The sequence below is a fragment of the Rattus norvegicus genome, chromosome 4, assembly GCF_036323735.1.
Source record: "Rattus norvegicus strain BN/NHsdMcwi chromosome 4, GRCr8, whole genome shotgun sequence".
Classification (NCBI taxonomy): Eukaryota; Metazoa; Chordata; class Mammalia; order Rodentia; family Muridae; genus Rattus; species Rattus norvegicus.
The window spans coordinates 110899269-110919005 of NC_086022.1; the positions used below are offsets into that span (position 1 = coordinate 110899269).

Below are 19737 nucleotides of genomic sequence, written 5' to 3' on the forward strand. Positions count from 1 at the left end.
CATAGAGTGGTCAAAGTCAAGGAATCACAAAGTCATTTTTTCAGGTGGTTGTCAGTGGTTGTGGGGATCAGGTAACGAGGAGTTAGCAAGGAATGCATACTGTATACCCTTTTAAAGAAGATGCAAATATACAGACCAATGGGAATGGATACACATCAGTGTATTTGATGTGGCAAAAATTATCTACTTAAACAATTATAAACATAATAAACTTTATGATGTGTCTAACAATAAAAACAACTTAAACACCCATATTTGGCTAATGGCTATTGTCATCTGCATTGTACTGAATCAAGACATAAATAATCAGAAAATGAAAGCACAACTAAAAATCTGGTCTAGGGAAATAGACAAGGCTTCAATTTATTCTTGCTGTCACTGGAAGACAAATGCAGCAGGGAGGTTATCCTAATAGTTATACATTCCTGTATCAAAATGAGGGCTCACATCCTGGTATTTCTGTCCCTTAGAGTCAAGGCTACAGTGCAAGAGGGATTTGAAAAGGTATTTAGGGAATCTTGTATCCCTTATGGCAGGAGTCCTTCTATTGTTTCACCTGGAACATAGTGTTAGTGTTCTTAGAAATAGAATATATTACTTCTCTACTACACAGAATCTTACAGCATTGTTCATTTAAGTACACCTGATTTGTACATAAAGGCCAGTATTTGGAATCTTTCCCAAGAAGTGGTCAGTCCAAAGAATCAAGCTGGCAAACTATTAATTTAGGGCTGTGAGCTCCCATTTGCCAACATATTTGCATTTATTTTACAAAAAGCTTGCGAGTCTTAATGTACAATAGCAGTATGTCGGCACATTGTGAGCAAAGTAGTCAGTACTCAGAAATCTAATTCAGAATTAATCCAAGGTTAACATGTTTATTTTCTATAGCCTTCTTGATACATCTAGTTTGCTAATATTAAATGTAACCTGAGTGAGGAAATGTAATGAGGGTATTTGCAAATGTGTGGAAGCATATAAGCCTTTCCAAAGTTGCAGCTTCAAAAGAAAAAGAAAAGAAAATACTCCCAGAAATTTCCGTAGACTAGCAAGATGTCTTAGTGTGTAAAAATGTATAAAGCTCAAGCCAGATAACCTGAATTCTAGCCCTGGATTGCACAGTGGGAGGAGTGAACTGACTCCCCAAAGATATCTTTCAAGTCCACCAACATAGCATGCATATGCCTACACAACAACACACACACACACACACACACACACACACAGAGAGAGAGAGAGAGAGAGACAGACAGACAGACAGACAGAGACAGAGACAGAGACAGAGACAGAGACAGAGACAGAGACAGAGACAGAGACAGAGATACAGGCTTGCCACAGCAGGTTAAAAAAATGATGAGGACTGTTTTTGAAATAACTTACTGAATCCTGTGAATTATGAGAAGTTAAAAAGGACCTTAGAAACATGAATTCAACTATTTCAGGTATACTGTTTAGTTGATGGAATAAAAATACAAACCAGAAACAGATGGACAAAGGTGAAGAAAGTCAGGCATTAAAAAGGCAAATTCAAAGATGTTTGTCCAGTCAAGTGAGTTTTGGTGCAAGCAAGTTGGATAGTAGTCTCTATTGGACAGTTTTGATATGAGAAGAGGAGAGGGGTAGATAAATCCTCAATTCCTAGCTGCAACCTCTAAAGTAAGAGAATGTGCTCCTGAACTACAGCACAAGTATAGCTATTCTGTGAGTTCAAAATTCATTGTGCAATGTTTTAGAATGGAGTATGGTCACATGATTCTCATCCCTAGCCCAGTTTCCCCCCTATTGGTTGATTTTTAAATGAGTACTTTGCCTCATGTTACTCAATTAAGACTGAGCTGAGGTGTCTGCATACATCCTGTTTGGGCAGCACATAACTGGTACATGGCAATTTCTTTCTCAAAAATGACATGAGAAGTCTGAATTTGTTGTATGAGGGGTGATACTCCAGATTTTCTCCTCAAATGAAAGTCAAGAAACCAGGGATGAGAAGGAAAAAAATATGAGACACAGGAGTCTGCTCTCCCCCATGAAGAAGACAGAGCATAAGTAACCAGGCAGCACAACAGACTGGAGCTCACAGAGATGAGGGAATCCAATTAATAATTTAGCCTGTAATAAGAATAAAACAATACAACAATAAATGAATGGTAATTGTGGGACATACATGACCTTTAAACACTGGAGTAGAGGATCAAGCTTCAGTTTCTAATCAACTCTATACAAACTTTAAGTACTAAAAAAAAATGGTACTTAGGAATCTTTACCTGTACAAAGCTACAATTATTCCTTCTTGAAGTAGAAAAGTGTGATTTCAGCACTAATAATGAACAAAGCTGAATGCAGTAAAGTTAGGGGAGAGGCCACAATGAAAGACACTGTCAAGTGCTGGTTTGCTCAGGATGAGCATGCACAGGTGGCAGCAAGAGCAAGGCCAGCCTCCTGCGAGCATGGCCAGCCTCCTGAGAGCATGGCCAGCCTCCTGAGAGAGCATGGCCAGCCTCCTGAGAGCAGGGCCAGCCTCCTGAGCTGCCATGTGGGTCCCTACCTTTCCACTGTTCTATTTTCATTAGCCACTCTGTTCTTCCCCTTGCTTTCACAACAGGATGGGGACACACACACACACACACACACACACACACACACACACACACACACACAAACTCATCAAGGATTAGGAAAAAATATTACCCAGTAGCAGACTGAGCACTTCATTATTCAGATCAACACAAAAATTATTATATGAATTCTGAAGGAAAAATGAACCAGATTTCTTTTCACTTTTAAAATGATGCTTTGAGTAATACACAAAAAAAACCCACAAAAAAACAAACAAAAAAAAAACCAAAGAAACAACCCTCTGTTATTCAACACCATTGAACAAGATCCCTCAAATGTATTTATCTTTCTTGACCACAGTTATATATAATACAAATTACAAAATGTTCTCCTGATCTAAACTAGCAACGTGACTAGATTCATTATTCACTTCAAACTAATGAGATTATTTGTCCCACTGATGTTATTAATGGGTTGCATAATATCCATCAGATAAAATACTAATAAAATGTTGAAAGCAAGCAAATGAAGTCATCGTGGACCTCAGGAAGCAATGACTGAGGCTGCCACCACCAGCTGATTTGTAGGCAATACAGACTTAAATAATGGCTCGGACTTTCCCCCTGATATTATTTTGTGTGAGAGAAATACATTTGTGAAGCTCAAGGAGACTAACCAAATGTACAAACTTGAACTTTGAATGAATATGATGACATTTAAAGCTCTCGAAGGTCACACTCCTAACACTGAAATCATTTTGCTAGAATAAAAAACAATTTTAAAAGATTTGGAAAAGGAGCCATGTAATGTCGTTAGTACATATTTGCCAGAGGTAAAGGGTAAAGGGTATGACATAGTCGTGTTCTATATTTTATTAAAACCTATAATCAATTTTTGCCTTTCCTTATTGAAGTGGTCAACAATCATTAAAAAATATTGTCACCTACATGAGGCCCTGACATTGCTATATGTCTTGCATGATTCATCACACTATGTTCAACTATGAATACATCTTTATAGAGATGTATTATTTAAAAAATACACTCACTAAAGTAGATGGTCTGTTAATTCTTTTTGAAAAGATAAATATGTATGCAAGCATGCATATGAGGTGGCACAATACTAGTTTGTGATGCAGCATTAAATTTTGGCTTACATTCTATTCTGATGTACAATCAGATACAATAACCTATTAAATCTGACAATATTTTGACAGGAAAAGAAAAATCGGAAATTTAGTCTGGAACTAGGGAGCTGGCTCAATAGAAAACAAAACAAACACTTGTTATACAAGGTTGAATACAGGTTCAAATCCCCAGGAAACTACCATGTAATGCCAGATGCAGCAGGGTACATCTATAATCCCAGTCTACATGCCTACAGCAAGAAGGGAGTCAGAAACAGAATCCTTCCAAGCTCGCAGGCCTGCCAACTGGGAGCACACAATTAAAAACAAGGGAGAGGGTGGAAAGTGAGGTCTGATGCCTGAGTTTGGACTCTGACTTCCACATGTAACTATACTCATACACAAACACCATGAACAGACACACAATGCACATAAAACACACACACATACACAAATACACACACACTTAAACTCTTGTGGATGTGTTGGCAATTTTTACTGGTTATTTATATTTCAAATGTTACCCCCCTTCCCCGTTTCCCTTCTATAAACCCCCTATTCCCTCTTCCCACCCCCTAACTCTATGAAGGTGCTCCCCCAACCACCCACCCACTCCTGCCTCAGCTGCCTAGTGTTCTCCTATCCTGGGTCATCAAGCCTACACAAGACCAAGGGACTGTCTTCCCAGTGATGGAAAGTCCATCCAGAGACTGCCCCACCTAGGGATACATCTGATGTGCTGACACCAAACCCAGACACCATTGCTTATGCCAAGAAGTGCTTCCTGACAGGGGCCCGGTATAGCTGTCCCCTGAGAGGCTATTTCAGAGTCAAACCAATACAGATGAGGATGTACACAGACAAACATTGGACTGAGCGTGGGGACCCAAATAGGGAAGTTAGGGCAAGGACTGTGGTAGCTGAGGGGCTTGCAACGTCATAGGAAGAACAACAATATCAACCAACTAGACGACCCATACCTCCCCGGGCCTAAACTATCAACTAAAGAATACTCAGGGGTACCTATGGCTCCAACTAGATATGTAGTAGACACAGCCTCTAAATGAGGTTTTTGATGTTTTAAATGTGTTTGGCAGCATAGTTCATATTGTATTACATTTTTAGATTAAATTCTCTTTTGAGAAGTTCGTTACTCTTATTCCACCCTTTTTCAAAGAGAGTTAAGGATTTGTTTGACGCCACCTCATTTTCCCACTCAGAACTGAGGGGCCTTTTCCCTGTGACTTTTTCTGCATTTGATTGTTCTTGATGTGGTCCAAAAGGCCAGATGGAGCTCTCCCTGGCCTCTTAAAAGGACTCCAAAGCGGGTCGAGGAGAGGACTCCAAAGGTAATGACAGAGCAACCATGACTACAGAGAAGAGACGGCTCCTGTCAGAATTTGGCTGCTTCCTGACTTATGTGAAAGGCTACTCAGAGGGGAAAGAACCAATGTTCATGCACATTGGTTTTATTTTTATTTTTTTGTAAGAATTCTGTCATCTTTAGCTGCTGACATAACTCCAAGTACATTAGGAAGAAGTGTGAGTCAAAAATTAGTGCTAAATCATGTGCTAGTGGAACACATGAAACAGATGTATGCACTTACAAACACGTACATATTTTTCCAACAGAAAATTAACAAAACATTCACTTTATCTCCCGAATAATTTTTAAACATATATTAAAGTAGTACACAACACAAAACAGCCAACCAACCCTTGGGTTTCGATGTTATGATTGCCCTATGATAGATAATTAAAACAATACTAATTACAAAAAATGGAACTGTTCTTAACAGGATATCATTTGAACGTAAAAGTGTATCTTAAGAACTCTACCTTGCTTTGGTATAGCACTTTCTCATCTGGACAAGCTTTCCCATGATAACAGCCAGTACTATCTATACGGGTTTAGCAAGAACATGGTCATCTCCCTGTCTCTGGGCCTCACCTTGTGAAGTCTGTCATCTCCATCATGATCATACACATCTGCTTGGCCAGCACAATGATGTCATTGCCGCTGTCATCCCACTTGGCCACTTCAGCATCCAGCTTGCTTTTTTCTTGGTGGAAAATTTCCACCTGCTCAGCTATTTTTGCTTTCTCCTCCTGTGGTAGTTGCGCCATGATGGCCTGTGTGGGTTACAGGGGGAGAAGCATGACTAATGGTGACAAAGTAATAAAAAACTGCACATTGACTCTGCTTCCTGTGGATGGCAGAGCCAGAGTCACAAGGCTTATAGGATGTTCCACTATTCAAGAAGATGCATGTCTTCTCTATTACCAGACCAAGGATGCAGACTAACCAGGTCCTCTAGTTGCCTGCCCCTTCCCTTACGTAAATGATAAAGACCCAGAAGTGCAGGCACACTGACAGTAGCAGAACTTCCCTGTCTGTTTGATGGCATATGTTTGTTCAAAAGAATCTATTCTTAACAATTTTTATATTTGGTCTCAGGAAACTTTTACCAGATGAAAGAATACACGTCTTTCAACACGGAAAGCTATTCAGAGAGGAGAAAAAGAAAAAAAAGCCTTCTGTTGCAGGGAAGGAAAGAAATTTTAAACAATATTTGAGCATCCAAGCATAGTGGGATGGAAAGATGTTTTATGAATAAAAAATGAAGATATCTACAGAACAATGACATACAAACAACAACAAAAGTATCCCCTCATAGGGCATTTAGGGGATGCCATCCTCCAGCTTAGCCATTTTTCCCATCTTCCTAGAGGGATGCTTGCAAAGCCTTTGCATACAGGTAGCCATTGAAATGGGAGGACATCCAGACTACTATCTCTTATGCAAACTGCTTATACAGGAAACATTTAGAGTTAAGAGAACACTGCTAGTCCAAAACACCAAGATCCTCCGAAAATTGTTGAGATTAACCTCAATACACAGTGTGTTTCCGGGGTCAGAACATTTCAGCTCTCAGATTTTCAGAGATTGGGCCTGCTCAAGCTGAATAAGACTCAGAAGCAAAAGTTGATTGGCAGAAGTTGCTGGATAAGAAACCATAGGAAAGAGTGAAGGAATCTTAAAGAGTGAAGAAATCTTCTTGCTGTTCAAATTCTTCATTTGTAAATTTGCTGATTCTCTCAAATATATTTGTAAACCCCAAATCAATACGGGAAGCACTTCTCCAGTCATTTGCAAATGATGCAAGAATCAGAAATCTCTGAGTCACCACTATGTGTATTCCCAGATGATGCTGAACCAAGCCATTCTCTGCCTTCGTTCGGTTCCCCTAGTGTAAACAGTGCCCATTTTCAGTCTATTCAACATTACACTTTTCATATCTTTGTGCTGATTGTAGTGGTGACTCCACCATGCAAACTAGTTCCAAGCATGGTGCTAAGTGTCTGCAAATACAAGAAGATTTTAATGTGTCTTCTGGAAAAATCACAGGAGCTACATAAGCTAGTTTAAGTTATGTGTTGGTGTTGTGCACCCTACGTTCAATGTCAGTGAATCAACAATATATGATATTTGCACAGAAACACCCTTAAAACTTACATGAGTTGATCAGATGGAGAAAACACTGTAATTTACATCTCTCCATAACCTATCCCTATATTTCTCCTGCAAGCAAGGGTTAGACAATTGCTTGTGTAAATATTAATAAGTGATTTCTAGAATACAGCTACTGTAAGTAAGAGTCAGACTTGTTGGTTAACCCCATTTTTGCAGCACACTCCAAGCGAAGCGTTTATCCTCGCTCATGACATTCTCCCATGACTACCTGTGAAATGATTCGCAGACGGAGTCTTTGGATAGCACGTTAGCTTTTTGTCTAGTTCTGGGATTCATGAGGTCTCCAACGACAGAACAAAGCTGTGTGATTAGGGAATCTAGTATGTACAGAATGAACAATTAAACTTATTCAAGATGCACAGTTAAGCAACACAAAAAATAAGTTAAAGAAACTTTTTCTTGCTCAAACTTTACACAGCCTAGTGTCCTGACTTGGTAGAGCTTCAGTTGAACAATTTTCTGAATTTAATTGGACTGTAATCATGTTCGGGTGGATTGTCTTCATGATTGATATAAAAGGACCCAAACATGTATGGATGGTGTCATCTCTAGATAAGTGGTTTGGAATGGTATAGGAAAGCAAACTGAGCATAAACTTCTTTGTGAGCCAACTAGAGGGCAGAATCTTCTGTCTTTGGCTATGGAGTAAGTTTCTTGCTGAGATATAGCAACAACAGCACACAGGACTACCTTCAAACATCTGCCTTGTCTTCCCTAATGATGGGCTGGGGTCAGAAGTTGTAAGACAAATAAAACTTTTCCCTCCCCTAAGTTGCTTTTAGTCAGTATTTTGCCACAGTAACAGAAATAAAACTCGAAGCCCACACTGTTATTGTGCACATTATTTGGACATCACGCCTGTAGATCATTTCCTACTCACCCTTATCATAGTAGAAATAACAAACAGGCTAGTCCCAGAGCCTGTGTGGCTATGGATAAATAGAAGACATATACTTCCTTGCAAAGATGCATTTGTCTGAGAATTATGGATACCAAATAATTTAATCAAAGTAACTATTCTAAGTATCCACATTTAGCCACGACAGTATGTAGGCCCAAAGAAATTGATTAAATCACTAATACCATAGAACTTACTATTTGGAGAATGAGAACTCAAACCAAGGTGGTGTGCCAAAGAAATTCTTCACCATCATGTACAAGGATATTATCCTACAGCCAAATATAGTTTGTATGAAAATCCCAGCCTAGTGGTTCAAGGCAGTTGAAAGCCTAGCTCTGTCTACCAAGCCATGCAACCTTATGCTGTATTCTCACAAGCAAGAGAAACGTTAGCTTGGAATAATGGAACCCTAGAATATACCCCGTCTTAGAGAGTTATGCCCACCAACTTTCGTGCATACATTTATCATGGGCTCACCATGTGTCTAAACTACAATGCATTTTAACGCATGTACACATACAGTACATACAGTACAGTACAGTACATACAGTACAGATGTCTGTTTCCTTAACGCAGAAGAAACACTGATAGAAATGTGCTAATTGAAATATTTAACATTCTATTTTGGGAAACATGTAAAGTACTTCTATAAGCTTTAAGATGATTCATAATATACAAAAGAGCCTGTCATAAATCTTATTTGCAGTTCCATGCTTAAAAGGGGGTGGGGGCTAGGTTTCTCATTTGGCTTGAACTGATAGAAATTAAATATGTTCTTTTTATTATAAAGTATTCTGCTCTCCTTGACTCACTTGGCTTCATACAAAAGAATATTTTATTTAGGCAGCACAATTCCTAGGGAATCTTATTAAATTTGTTCACAGGGTACTTTTATACGAAAACAAAAACAAGTAGGTTCACTAACATATTGAACACTGTACATACAGGGTCAGGGTAGAAAATACTTTATTTTCATTCTTAATACAGTGAATGTGTACATTGGAGTGTGGACAATTTCCTGTCATATTTTCATCTCCTTTGTTAAACTTAGTACTTAATTATTAATGGTCTTGGCTTTCTTTCTAATTTTTATTTGTTTGATCATTTTTCTTTTAGATACAGAATCTTGCTATATAGGACTGTCTGGCCTAGAACTCACTATGTTGACCAGCCTGGCTTTAAACTCAAGAGATCAACCTGCCTCTCTTTCTCCAGTGCTAAGACTAACAGCATGTACAGCCATCCCTGACACTCCCTAATTTTATTATTTTACTTTTCATTATTTGCATGAATGTGTATGATTGCACTTTTGAACAAGTGTGTATAAGTTCCTATGGAAAGGAGAAAACGGCTTTAGATCAACCTGAATCTAGAGCTACCAACGATTGTAGGCATCCAGCATGGGTGCGGGGAATTGAACTTGAATCCTCTAGAAGTACAGCAAGCGTCGTTAACTGATTAGCCATATCTGTAGGCCTCCAGCACCTTGGAATCTAGTTTATATTACTGTCCCACCCTTTATTCCTAGAAGTGCTTCCCCAAAGAAGAGCCATTTCTCAGAGCAGAAGTTCAATGTCCTCTGACAGATTGCTTAAGGATCTTCCTGCTCAAAGCATCAATGTCACTCAAGACAATTCACCGGCAACGACAGGCAGTTTCTGAAGACACACTTCAGAAAAAAGACTAGCCCCTTCAAAGCAGATCTGTAAGGGAGATGTTATTTTGACTGGAGGGTTGCTTGACCCGCATAATGCACTTAATGGGGTGTGACTGAGGTACAAGTGTCATTATGTTTTCCTCTGCTGTGTAGCTGTCGATGAGCTCAAGGCTTTTCTTGAATATTCTTAAAATGCTCTTGGCTTTTAAAAATTCATTATTGACCTTTTCTGAAGCTGGAATTTAAAAAAAGGTTATCTATAAACAGTAGATCACAACTGCAAAATTTGCAAGTTAATCAAATTAAAATTCAACACATGAGTTTTAATTAGGTCTTATCAATGTAACTCAGCAGTTTGAAATGTTAACACATTAAAGCCATTCTTGGTAGGAAAAAAAAAGAAGCCTAGCTACATTAAAATCAAATTCAATGTGAAATACATAACATATAATTCTTCATTCCCTCAAACTAAGGCAACATGAGAAAAATTATTTCCATGGCCAAGGGGAAAGAAGATGAATCAGCTTTCTTGTTCCTGTGATGTGATCACCAGAGGCACCTGCTAGTTTCTGCAGCCTTGATTTATACTAAGCAATCAGCGTTCTTAAGGCTGTATATCTGGCTGATTTGGGGTCCAAACTGAGACCAATAGAGACTAGGATACACAAGGATTCAAACCTTTGTCCCAGGTTCCTTGCCGTTGCTCTGGACAGCCGATCACTTACATTTTGTGACTCATAAATCTTCCCTATTGAGATCAAAGTGCAAATCACTGAAACAACATAGCAGCCATTAACATAGACCGAAACTCTCCCCATACCTAAATCTCCATGTCCAAGTCCCAGTGTCCACGTTTGGAATGCAAATGTCCCTGAACTGGCAAGAATTGTTTTCTTAGGCAAAGAACAAAATTTATTACATAGGCTTTGAGTGCAAGATAATTTATCAAAGGGATGAAAGCTCTATGTGATATTTCTCTTCACTTTAAAGCAGGATAATGGAGGTAAACAGTTAGGTTCTTTGACACCGCTTCCCTGTCTGAGAGTGTGAATTGGCCAACTGAGATATTCCTTCCATTAAAACATGCAAATCCTCTCTCATGCTTCCTTGAGTGATCCAGCTTTTCAATATTAAAGCATTTGGTTGGGAAGCAACCAGAACTACCACGACTTTCATCACAGTGGAGCAATAGATATAAGTGTAGAACAAAATCTGGAAAAATGTTGTAATGTAGCTCTTCTTAGGTCACTATAACATAGAAATCTAACTGTATTATTATGATTATCAACCTACATACCTACATCACTTGGGAAGAGGTTTCTTAATGTAGGGCTGTATGCTTTTTATAGAAAGTTGGCTGTGTGCATGTCTCCTTATGTTTGTGGAGATGGGAAGGCCCAGCCTCAAAGTGGGCAGCACCAAATCTCAGGTTTGGGGATCTGGACTATAGAAATGTAGAGAAAGCTTGGTGGTCACTAAACATGCATATATTTATTTTCTCTGATTTCAACTATGGGTATGATAAACTTTTTCAGTTTCCTGACTCAATTATCCCACAAAGACTGGACTGTAACGTAGAATAGCAACCTAAATGAAATCTTTCACCCTCTCAGTTGCTTTTGTCAGATATTGTATAACAGCAACAGATGTGAAACTGGGACAATAATGGATACCAGGAGTGGAACTCAGAACTACACGGGCACTAGCCCATTGAGTATAAGGCATGCAAGAGATAAGAGAATACCTAAAGTAGTACAAGTTTGAAAAGCTCATGTTTAAAGATTCAGTTCTGAATATTCTTAAAGAAATCAATTCTATCATTAAGGTCAAGAGTCAGAGAGTTGTTGCTGACCTACTTATACTATGGCAACATGTGAAGGAAGCTGTTTTAAGATGTCAGGTCAGCAGCTGGAGGAAAGGGTTATAACTTCAGAGACTCTGGGTTCAATTTCCAGCACCCACATGGCCATTCACAACAGTCTGTAACTCTATTCTCAAGGCAACCTTCTCTTGCCTCCATGAGTCATACATATAAATACTGTACATATATACCTATAAACAAAACACACATGTATAAAGAATTTTCTAAAAATGAAGATGTTATGTCTAAGACAAGATAGCCTGTGTTAGAAGATTTCCATGCCCACTCCAATTCTTCTTCCCACTCCCCTTTAAATTGTTTCAGACAGAAGTCTGGAGAGATTGTTCAGTGACTAAGAACACTCATATCACAACTATAAAGACCTGAGACCATGTCTCCAGCATCAATATAAAAACCAGGGCAGGACCCACATAATACCCCAAATCTCAGTATCTGGCATGTAAGGGATCAGAAAAAGAAGATCACAAAACCTTGCTGCCCTCAACCTGTCAGAGGTAGTGGGTGAAAAGAAATAGGAGAAACACAGCAACCTCCAGGTTCAGTAATAGACATGATGCCAAAGGAATAAAGTGGAGAATAAATCCAGAATATGTACTGCCTTCTTCTGACATGTGCGATGACTACAGGTCCCAGTACACATATATACATATAACCACACCTACTAACAGCTATGTAAATAATATTCAAAAGTAGCACAAAGGGCCATATATGAGAAATAATATCCTTTAAATATTGCATTAAACAGCCCTGTTAGAAGATGCTAAAGTTATTTTTCCAGTTTAACATCTTCTTATGTTAACTTGCATTTTCAGAAAAGAATGTGTTTCTGAACAAAAAAAAATGCCATTATCAGGAAAGACTGCTTTGAATACCTAACACCTGTCAAACACAAATTTGGCTTCCTTCAGGATTCTGAGTAGCTTGTTAAGCATTAGTAGTCCAAAGTTTAACCTTAGTCATTTGATAATGCCCTCTTATTCCCAACTTAGTAGTCATAATTCTATGTCTCTGCTGGAGGTTGACATAAGAAGTAAATTTGTTGGCTGTAAGTTAATCCAGAACATGGGACAGACCTCCAAGACAAATTAACAAGTGCCAAACAAGACAACCTGGTTCTTACTCTCTTGGTCTCTGATCATATTTCATTCTGAAAATAGGCTCCAGAGTAAAGAAATGATTATCAAGAGGAACCATCCAAATTTTGTTTCAATCCATTATAACTGACTTGATGTCTAACATAAAAATAATGTGTGGAAGAGAAATATATGCAGTCTCTTCTCATTAAATGTGAACATTTCACACCACCTTCTCAAGATGGCGATCTCAAAGCAAGATAAGGCTTATGTAATGTGTCTTATTCTTTGAGGGCCAACTCAGTGGAACCAGGGCAGGAATCAGTCAATAAAACTAACTTGTAATTGATTAATGTTTGGATGAATTACTCAAACTTGTCCTTCGTCATTGACATAAAAATGCTGGTTTTACTTAATTTTAAAGATGAGTTGGCTTGATTAATTAGTTTGGTGGTATGCCAACAGACTCAAAAGATTCTTGCTTAATGACCTTCCTGATTTTGAATGTTTTAAGCAAGATTGAAAAATCTGTAGAGATTTTTCAATTGACATTCTATGCCCTTTCATACACTTTGATGTCACTATCTATGGTCAGAGGGGACCTTCTCTGCCAAACCACGATAATGATCCAAGCCAGACTTTATTGAGCATTTACTACTATAAGGCAAGAGTTGTTCTATTATTCTGTAAAGATCAAGTAACCATCAAAAGAATACTGTCAGGAAGGTCTATGGTTCACATTTGAAAGGCAATGTATTTGAAAGGTACAGAATTCAAGCAACACAGAGATCTCAGAGTAGTACTAACATTCACTTTATAGATCAAAACCAAAGTTGTGTGAAATCAGAGGCACTATGCTCTCTGTTCCTCTGATCAGTTAGCACTGAGTGAGTGCTAATCAGCATTTTACCAGCGAGCAATACCCTCAGCCCTTTTGGTTTATTGGCCCGGAGTCTCATCATTGACCAGCACTACTTTCTCCTTTTAAACTGTTGGTCCTCGTCTATTCCTTCAGAACTCTAGCACGAAAATTGTACTCCAATTTACCATTATGTTTACACATATACTGGTGTGCCCTGGTGTCCGAATTTTGACGTTTGTAGTGTCTATCAATCTACAGCTATATATTCTCAGTCATTTGACTTTAGAACAAATTTGTAAAGTTCTGAAATACTTGAGAGAAACTTAGTTTTAGGTGAAGTCACTATGAAGAACATACTTCCTTTGTGTCATCTCTACTTTCAACTCATTGTTTTCTACTTTTCTTTCACAATTTCTATGACAGAATGGGATTCCTGGTATATCCAAAACCTACATTCTTCTCAAACAACTATTTTTCAACCTATAATATATATAATTTTTGAATTATGTATATAAAATTGTTGACTTAGAATTGTTAAAAACAATTCTAATATCCCAAATAGGAAAATATGCAATATTTGTCTCTCTGTATCTGCCATATTTTCCTTAATACTATAATCTCCATTTATATTTATTTTCTAACAAATAACTTAATTTTCTTCTTTGTGGTTGAGTAAGATCCCATTACATACATGTTTACATTTTATTTTATCCATTCATCCGCTGAGAGCCACTTGGGCTGATTCTGTAATGTGGCTATTGTGCATAGTGCCTCAGTAAGAATGTATATGAAAGTGGGATAACATTTGAAATTTAAATAAAATATATCCAACAAAAATAGTGTCTCTGTGGCTGCTGACCTAAGAGTCTTTAGAGGAAAATCTTCAGGTTTGGTACAGTAGATCATATAATGATTCTAATTTTAGGTTCCTGAGACCCTCTGTCATTTCCATAGTGGCTAACTGATTTACATTCCTCAAGCAGTGTAAATGCCTTTCTCCCCCATATTCTTGCCAGAATTTGTTATTATTTATTTTCTTTCTAATAGCAGCTTTGACTCACATGAGGTAGAATCCTAGTGTGGTTTAAATTTCCATTTGTCTTTTGGCTCAGGATCTTTTACATTTCCATGTTCACTAGCCACATTCCTATTTTGATAATTGTCTATGATTATTGTGTTTTCTTAAGCAAAAATGAAAAGATAATTAGAATGTAAAATTTACAGTTATATTGAAATTTGAATGGATTTACTCTATGAAAATAACCTTTAAAAAGGGATCATATTGCCCACTAGATCTGTAAAGTGTTCACAACTATGCTGCAGGAAATACATTATTGGCTCATCCTGGGATACTCCTTATATCACTTGTGCAATCAACCAGGTCAGTGGGTGTTCATTTGCTTGACAGAGCTGTTGCATTTTGTTCCATGATTCATGCCTTAAACTTAAAACTCATGAGTTTTTTGTATAATTTCTTTCTATCCCTTAGCAAAAATTTGGCTCTGGCAACAGGTAGACATTAGAGAGAAACAAAGTTTTTTCTCTATCTAATACACTTGAGTCAACACGGTATTCACTGTGAAATATACTCAAGATTATAGAGTTATCTATTATCAAGCCAACAATAATGTAGAATTCTAATTCTCTATTTGCTGTTACCTCTTGTGCTATATCTGAACTTGGCAATTTTACTCAGCATCGTGGTGGGTAAGATGCAAAACTTATACATTAGATGACCTCTGCCTATCAAATGTCTACCCTCAAGCCAAATATAATCTGCTACACGTATTAGGGTATGTAATACTTAGATGTAGCTTCTCTGTCCAATGGGTAGAGAATGGGGAGTGTTAAAATGAATTGGGAGTAGTAGTGCTTGCTACTACCAGGAATAGTGTGCACTGAGGCGGGTCACCAAAGCAGTAGACCAGACCTTTGAGCCAAGGATATCTGAACTCCCAGTACCCATTAAATCACAAATTTCCTCCATCCATTTGTGTGAATTTTTTCCTGGGCAGTTTTCCAAAGTTGTGAATGCCCACGTACCCGTGCACTCTGCCCAGCAATGAGCTGGTCATCCTCGGTCTGAACACTTGTCCGACTACGCACATCATAATCCTCTTGCTCAAAGTCAGAATCATCTTCTAGCTCTTCTGGAGTCTAAATAACAACATAAAAAGAGAAAATTAGTTGACCTTTACTCACACATTTCATTGTAAAGTCTAAATGACCCCCTCCAAAAAAGAGTTTATAGCATTATACATGTAGTATGGCTACCTTTATCGGTATCATTTTCAAAATTATGGGACTCATACTGCCTCAATTTACCTACTTTAGATACATTTTATTTATTTCCTCTGACAAGTATAGCAAATGTTAAATTTGACTTTTAACATGAGATGACTGCTAATCCAAGCAAGAATATACTTGGGAAAAATTCATGTCTATGTTAAGATAGAAATTAGTTCAACAAAATTTAAAGCATGTATCTAATATTATTTTCTATTCTAGTTTTCCTTTTCTAAATAAGCAATTAGTGATCTCTATGCCAGGGAATAGACCCCATAAAATACTAGATTTTATCAGTAAAGCATGGGATATTAAAAGTTTACATTTCATAAACATTCAACTCTTCTTAAGAATATATCACTGTGTGGCCCTCAGCATGCCAAATGACATCTATGAGTATTGGTTTCCCTCTTATAAATTGGTGATATTTTTCATTGTGCACACGCGCGTGTATGCGTGCATGCGTGTGTGTCTATGTGTGTGTGTGTGAACTGAAAATCAATATTATTTAAGCTTTGCTAAATTATCTAGCTAGTTATCATTAATTTACTTGAGATAATTATTTAACATTTAATATAAATTTTTTCCACAATAAAAAGAATTACTACAGATCTCACTATATAGATCTAGTTACCTTAGAAATCACTATGTAAACCAGGCTGGACTTGGAGACCTGCCTTTGCCTTCCAAGTGCAACGATTAAAAATATGTGCCACTCTGGGTTTAAAATTAACTCAAATAAATGAGTAGCCTTCCTCTACACAAAAGAGAAACAAGCCGAGAAAGAAATTAGGGAAACGACACCCTTCATAATAGACCCAAATAATATAAAGTACCTTGGTGTGACTTTAACCAAGCAAGTAAAAGATCTGTACAATAAGAACTTCAAGACACTGAAGAGAGAAATTGAAGAAGACCTCAGAAGATGGAAAGATCTCCCATGCTCATGGATTGGCAGGATTAATATAGTAAAAATGGCCATTTTACCAAAAGCGATCTACAGATTCAATGCAATCCCCATCAAAATACCAATCCAATTCTTCAAAGAGTTAGACAGAACAATTTGCAAATTCATCTGGAATAACAAAAAACCCAGGATAGCTAAAACTATCCTCAACAATAAAAGGACTTCAGGGGGAATAACTATCCCTGAACTCAAGCAGTATTACAGAGCAATAGTGATAAAAACTGCATGGTATTGGTACAGAGACAGACAGATAGACCAATGGAACAGAATTGAAGACCCAGAAATGAACCCACACACCTATGGGCACTTGATTTTTGACAAAGGAGCCAAAACCATCCAATGGAAAAAAGATAGCATTTTCAGCAAATGGTGCTGGTTCAACTGGAGGTCAACATGTAGAAGAATGCAGATTGATCCATGCTTATCACCCTGTACAAAGCTTAAGTCCAAGTGGATCAAGGACCTCCACATCAAACCTGATACACTCAAACTAATAGAAGAAAAACTAGGGAAGCATCTGGAACACATGGGCACTGGAAAAAATTTCCTGAACAAAACACCAATGGCTTATGCTCTAAGATCAAGAATCGACAAATGGGATCTCATAAAACTGCAAAGCTTCTGTAAGGCAAAGGACACTGTGGTTAGGACAAATCGTCAACCAACAGATTGGGAAAAGATCTTTACCAATCCTACAACAGATAGAGGCCTTATATCCAAAATATACAAAGAACTCAAGAAGTTAGACCGAAGGGAGACAAATAACCCTATTAAAAAATGGGGTTCAGAGCTAAACAAAGAATTCACAGCTGAGGAATGCCGAATGGCTGAGAAACACCTAAAGAAATGTTCAACATCTTTAGTCATAAGGGAAATGCAAATCAAAACAACCCTGAGATTTCACCTCACACCAGTGAGATTGGCTAAGATCAAAAACTCAGGTGACAGCAGATGCTGGCGAGGATGTGGAGAAAGAGGAACACTCCTGCATTGTTGGTGGGATTGCAGACTGGTAAAACCATTCTGGAAATCAGTCTGGAGGTTCCTCAGAAAATCGGACATTGAACTGCCTGAGGATCCAGCTATACCTCTCTTGGGCATATACCCAAAAGATGCCCCAACATATAAAAAAGACACGTGCTCCACTATGTTCATCACAGCCTTATTTATAATAGCCAGAAGCTGGAAAGAACCCAGATGCCCTTCAACAGAGGAATGGATACAGAAAATGTGGTATATCTACACAATGGAATATTACCCAGCTATCAAAAACAACGGCTTTATAAAATTCGTAGGCAAATGGTTGGAACTGAAAAATATCATCCTGAGTGAGCTAACCCAATTACAGAAAGACATACATGGTATGCACTCACTGATAAGTGGCTATTAGCCCAAATGCTTGAATTACCCTAGATGCCTAGAACAAATGAAACTCAAGACGGATGATCAAAATGTGAATGCTTCACTCCTTCTCTAAAAGGGGAACAAGAATACCCTTGGCAGGGAATAGAGAGGCAAAGATTAAAACAGAGACTGAAGGAACACCCATTCAGAGCCTGCCCCACATGTAGCCCATACATATACAGCCACCCAATTAGACAAGATGGATGAAGCAAAGAAGTGCAGACCGACAGGAGCCGGATGTAGATCGCTCCTGAGAGACACAGCCAGAATACAGCAAATACAGAGGCGAATGCCAGCAGCAAACCACTGAACCGAGAATAGGACCCCCGTTGAAGGAATCAGAGAAAGAACTGGAAGAGCTTGAAGGGGCTCTAGACCCCATAGGTACAACAATGTCAAGCAACCAGAGCTTCCAGGGACTAAGCCAGTCCCTAAAGACTATACATGGACTGACCCTGGACTCTGGCCTCATAGGTAGCAATAAATATCCTAGTAAGATCACCAGTGGAAGGGGAAGCCCTGGGTTCTGTTAAGCCTGAACCCCCATTGAACTAGACTGTTGGGGGGAGGGCGGCAATGGGGGGAGGGTGGGGAGGGGAACACCGATAAGAAAGGGGAGGGGGGAGGGGGATGTTTGCCCGGAAACCAAAGAATTATTATTAAATATTAAATAAATTTTTTAAAAAAAGGAAAAACATATGTGCCACTAAATGTGAGACAGTGAAAAGCACCCTGGTTCTTGATCGAGGAGGCTTGAGACCTGGTGACCCTGAGAGATAGTAGGTGTTTCGCCTGACTCCTAGGACACCAGGCCAATCACTATACCACAGTCCTCCACAGATTTGTGGCCATCAGCCCACCGACAGGTAGAGGACAGGATGTGACCACAGGCTCAAGACAGATCTCCATTATAATGAGGTACCTAAAGGCCTGGAGGTTGAGCCAATAACCTTTTCTTCCCCGTCCACTGGTGCTCTTACTAGAATATGCATTGCTACCTATGAGGTCAGAGTCCAGGGTCAGTCCATGTATAGTATTTAGGTAGTGGCTTAGTCCCTGGAAGCTCTGGTTGCTTGGCATTGTTGTACATATGGGGTCTCGAGCCCCTTCAAGCTCTTCCAGTTCTTTCTCTGATTCCTTCAAAGGGGGTCCTATTCTCAGTATAGCAGTTCTCCCTGAAAAAGGTATGTAATCTCAGACTCACCCTGAGAAGTGGGGTACAGTTTTACTCATCCACTTTCCGCCATGACAATGAATGCCTTAAAACCACAGACTGTCTCTTTTCATCTGGATCTGCAGTAGGGAGCCACAGAGAAGGCCTTTGCCTACAGAGCTGCAGTATAATCTCTGGAAGAAAGTTTCCCTACACTCCTGGCAGTTGCAGCCACCAAGCTCCAGCCTATGGCAGTCAAGACAAGGATTCTTCCCCGAGGGGCCAGCCAGAGCTTTGCCTTTTACCTCTCAGCCCCAGGATAGATGGATTCTCAG

The 19737-nt window shown here is 38.7% G+C and overlaps 1 protein-coding gene across 5 annotated transcripts in view; it reads right to left on the reverse strand.

The window, feature by feature from the left end:
- Ctnna2 (catenin alpha 2) overlaps positions 1-19737 on the reverse strand; it is a 1149087-nt gene that overhangs the window by 47004 nt on the left and 1082346 nt on the right. For all 5 annotated transcript variants that reach the window (NM_001106598.2, NM_001415842.1, NM_001415843.1 and 2 more), the window contains 2 exons: positions 15636-15749; positions 5634-5815 (listed from right to left, as the gene is read on the reverse strand). In NM_001106598.2, the coding sequence (NP_001100068.1) occupies positions 5634-5815; positions 15636-15749 (296 nt within the window). The remainder of the gene's footprint in view (positions 1-5633; positions 5816-15635; positions 15750-19737) is intronic.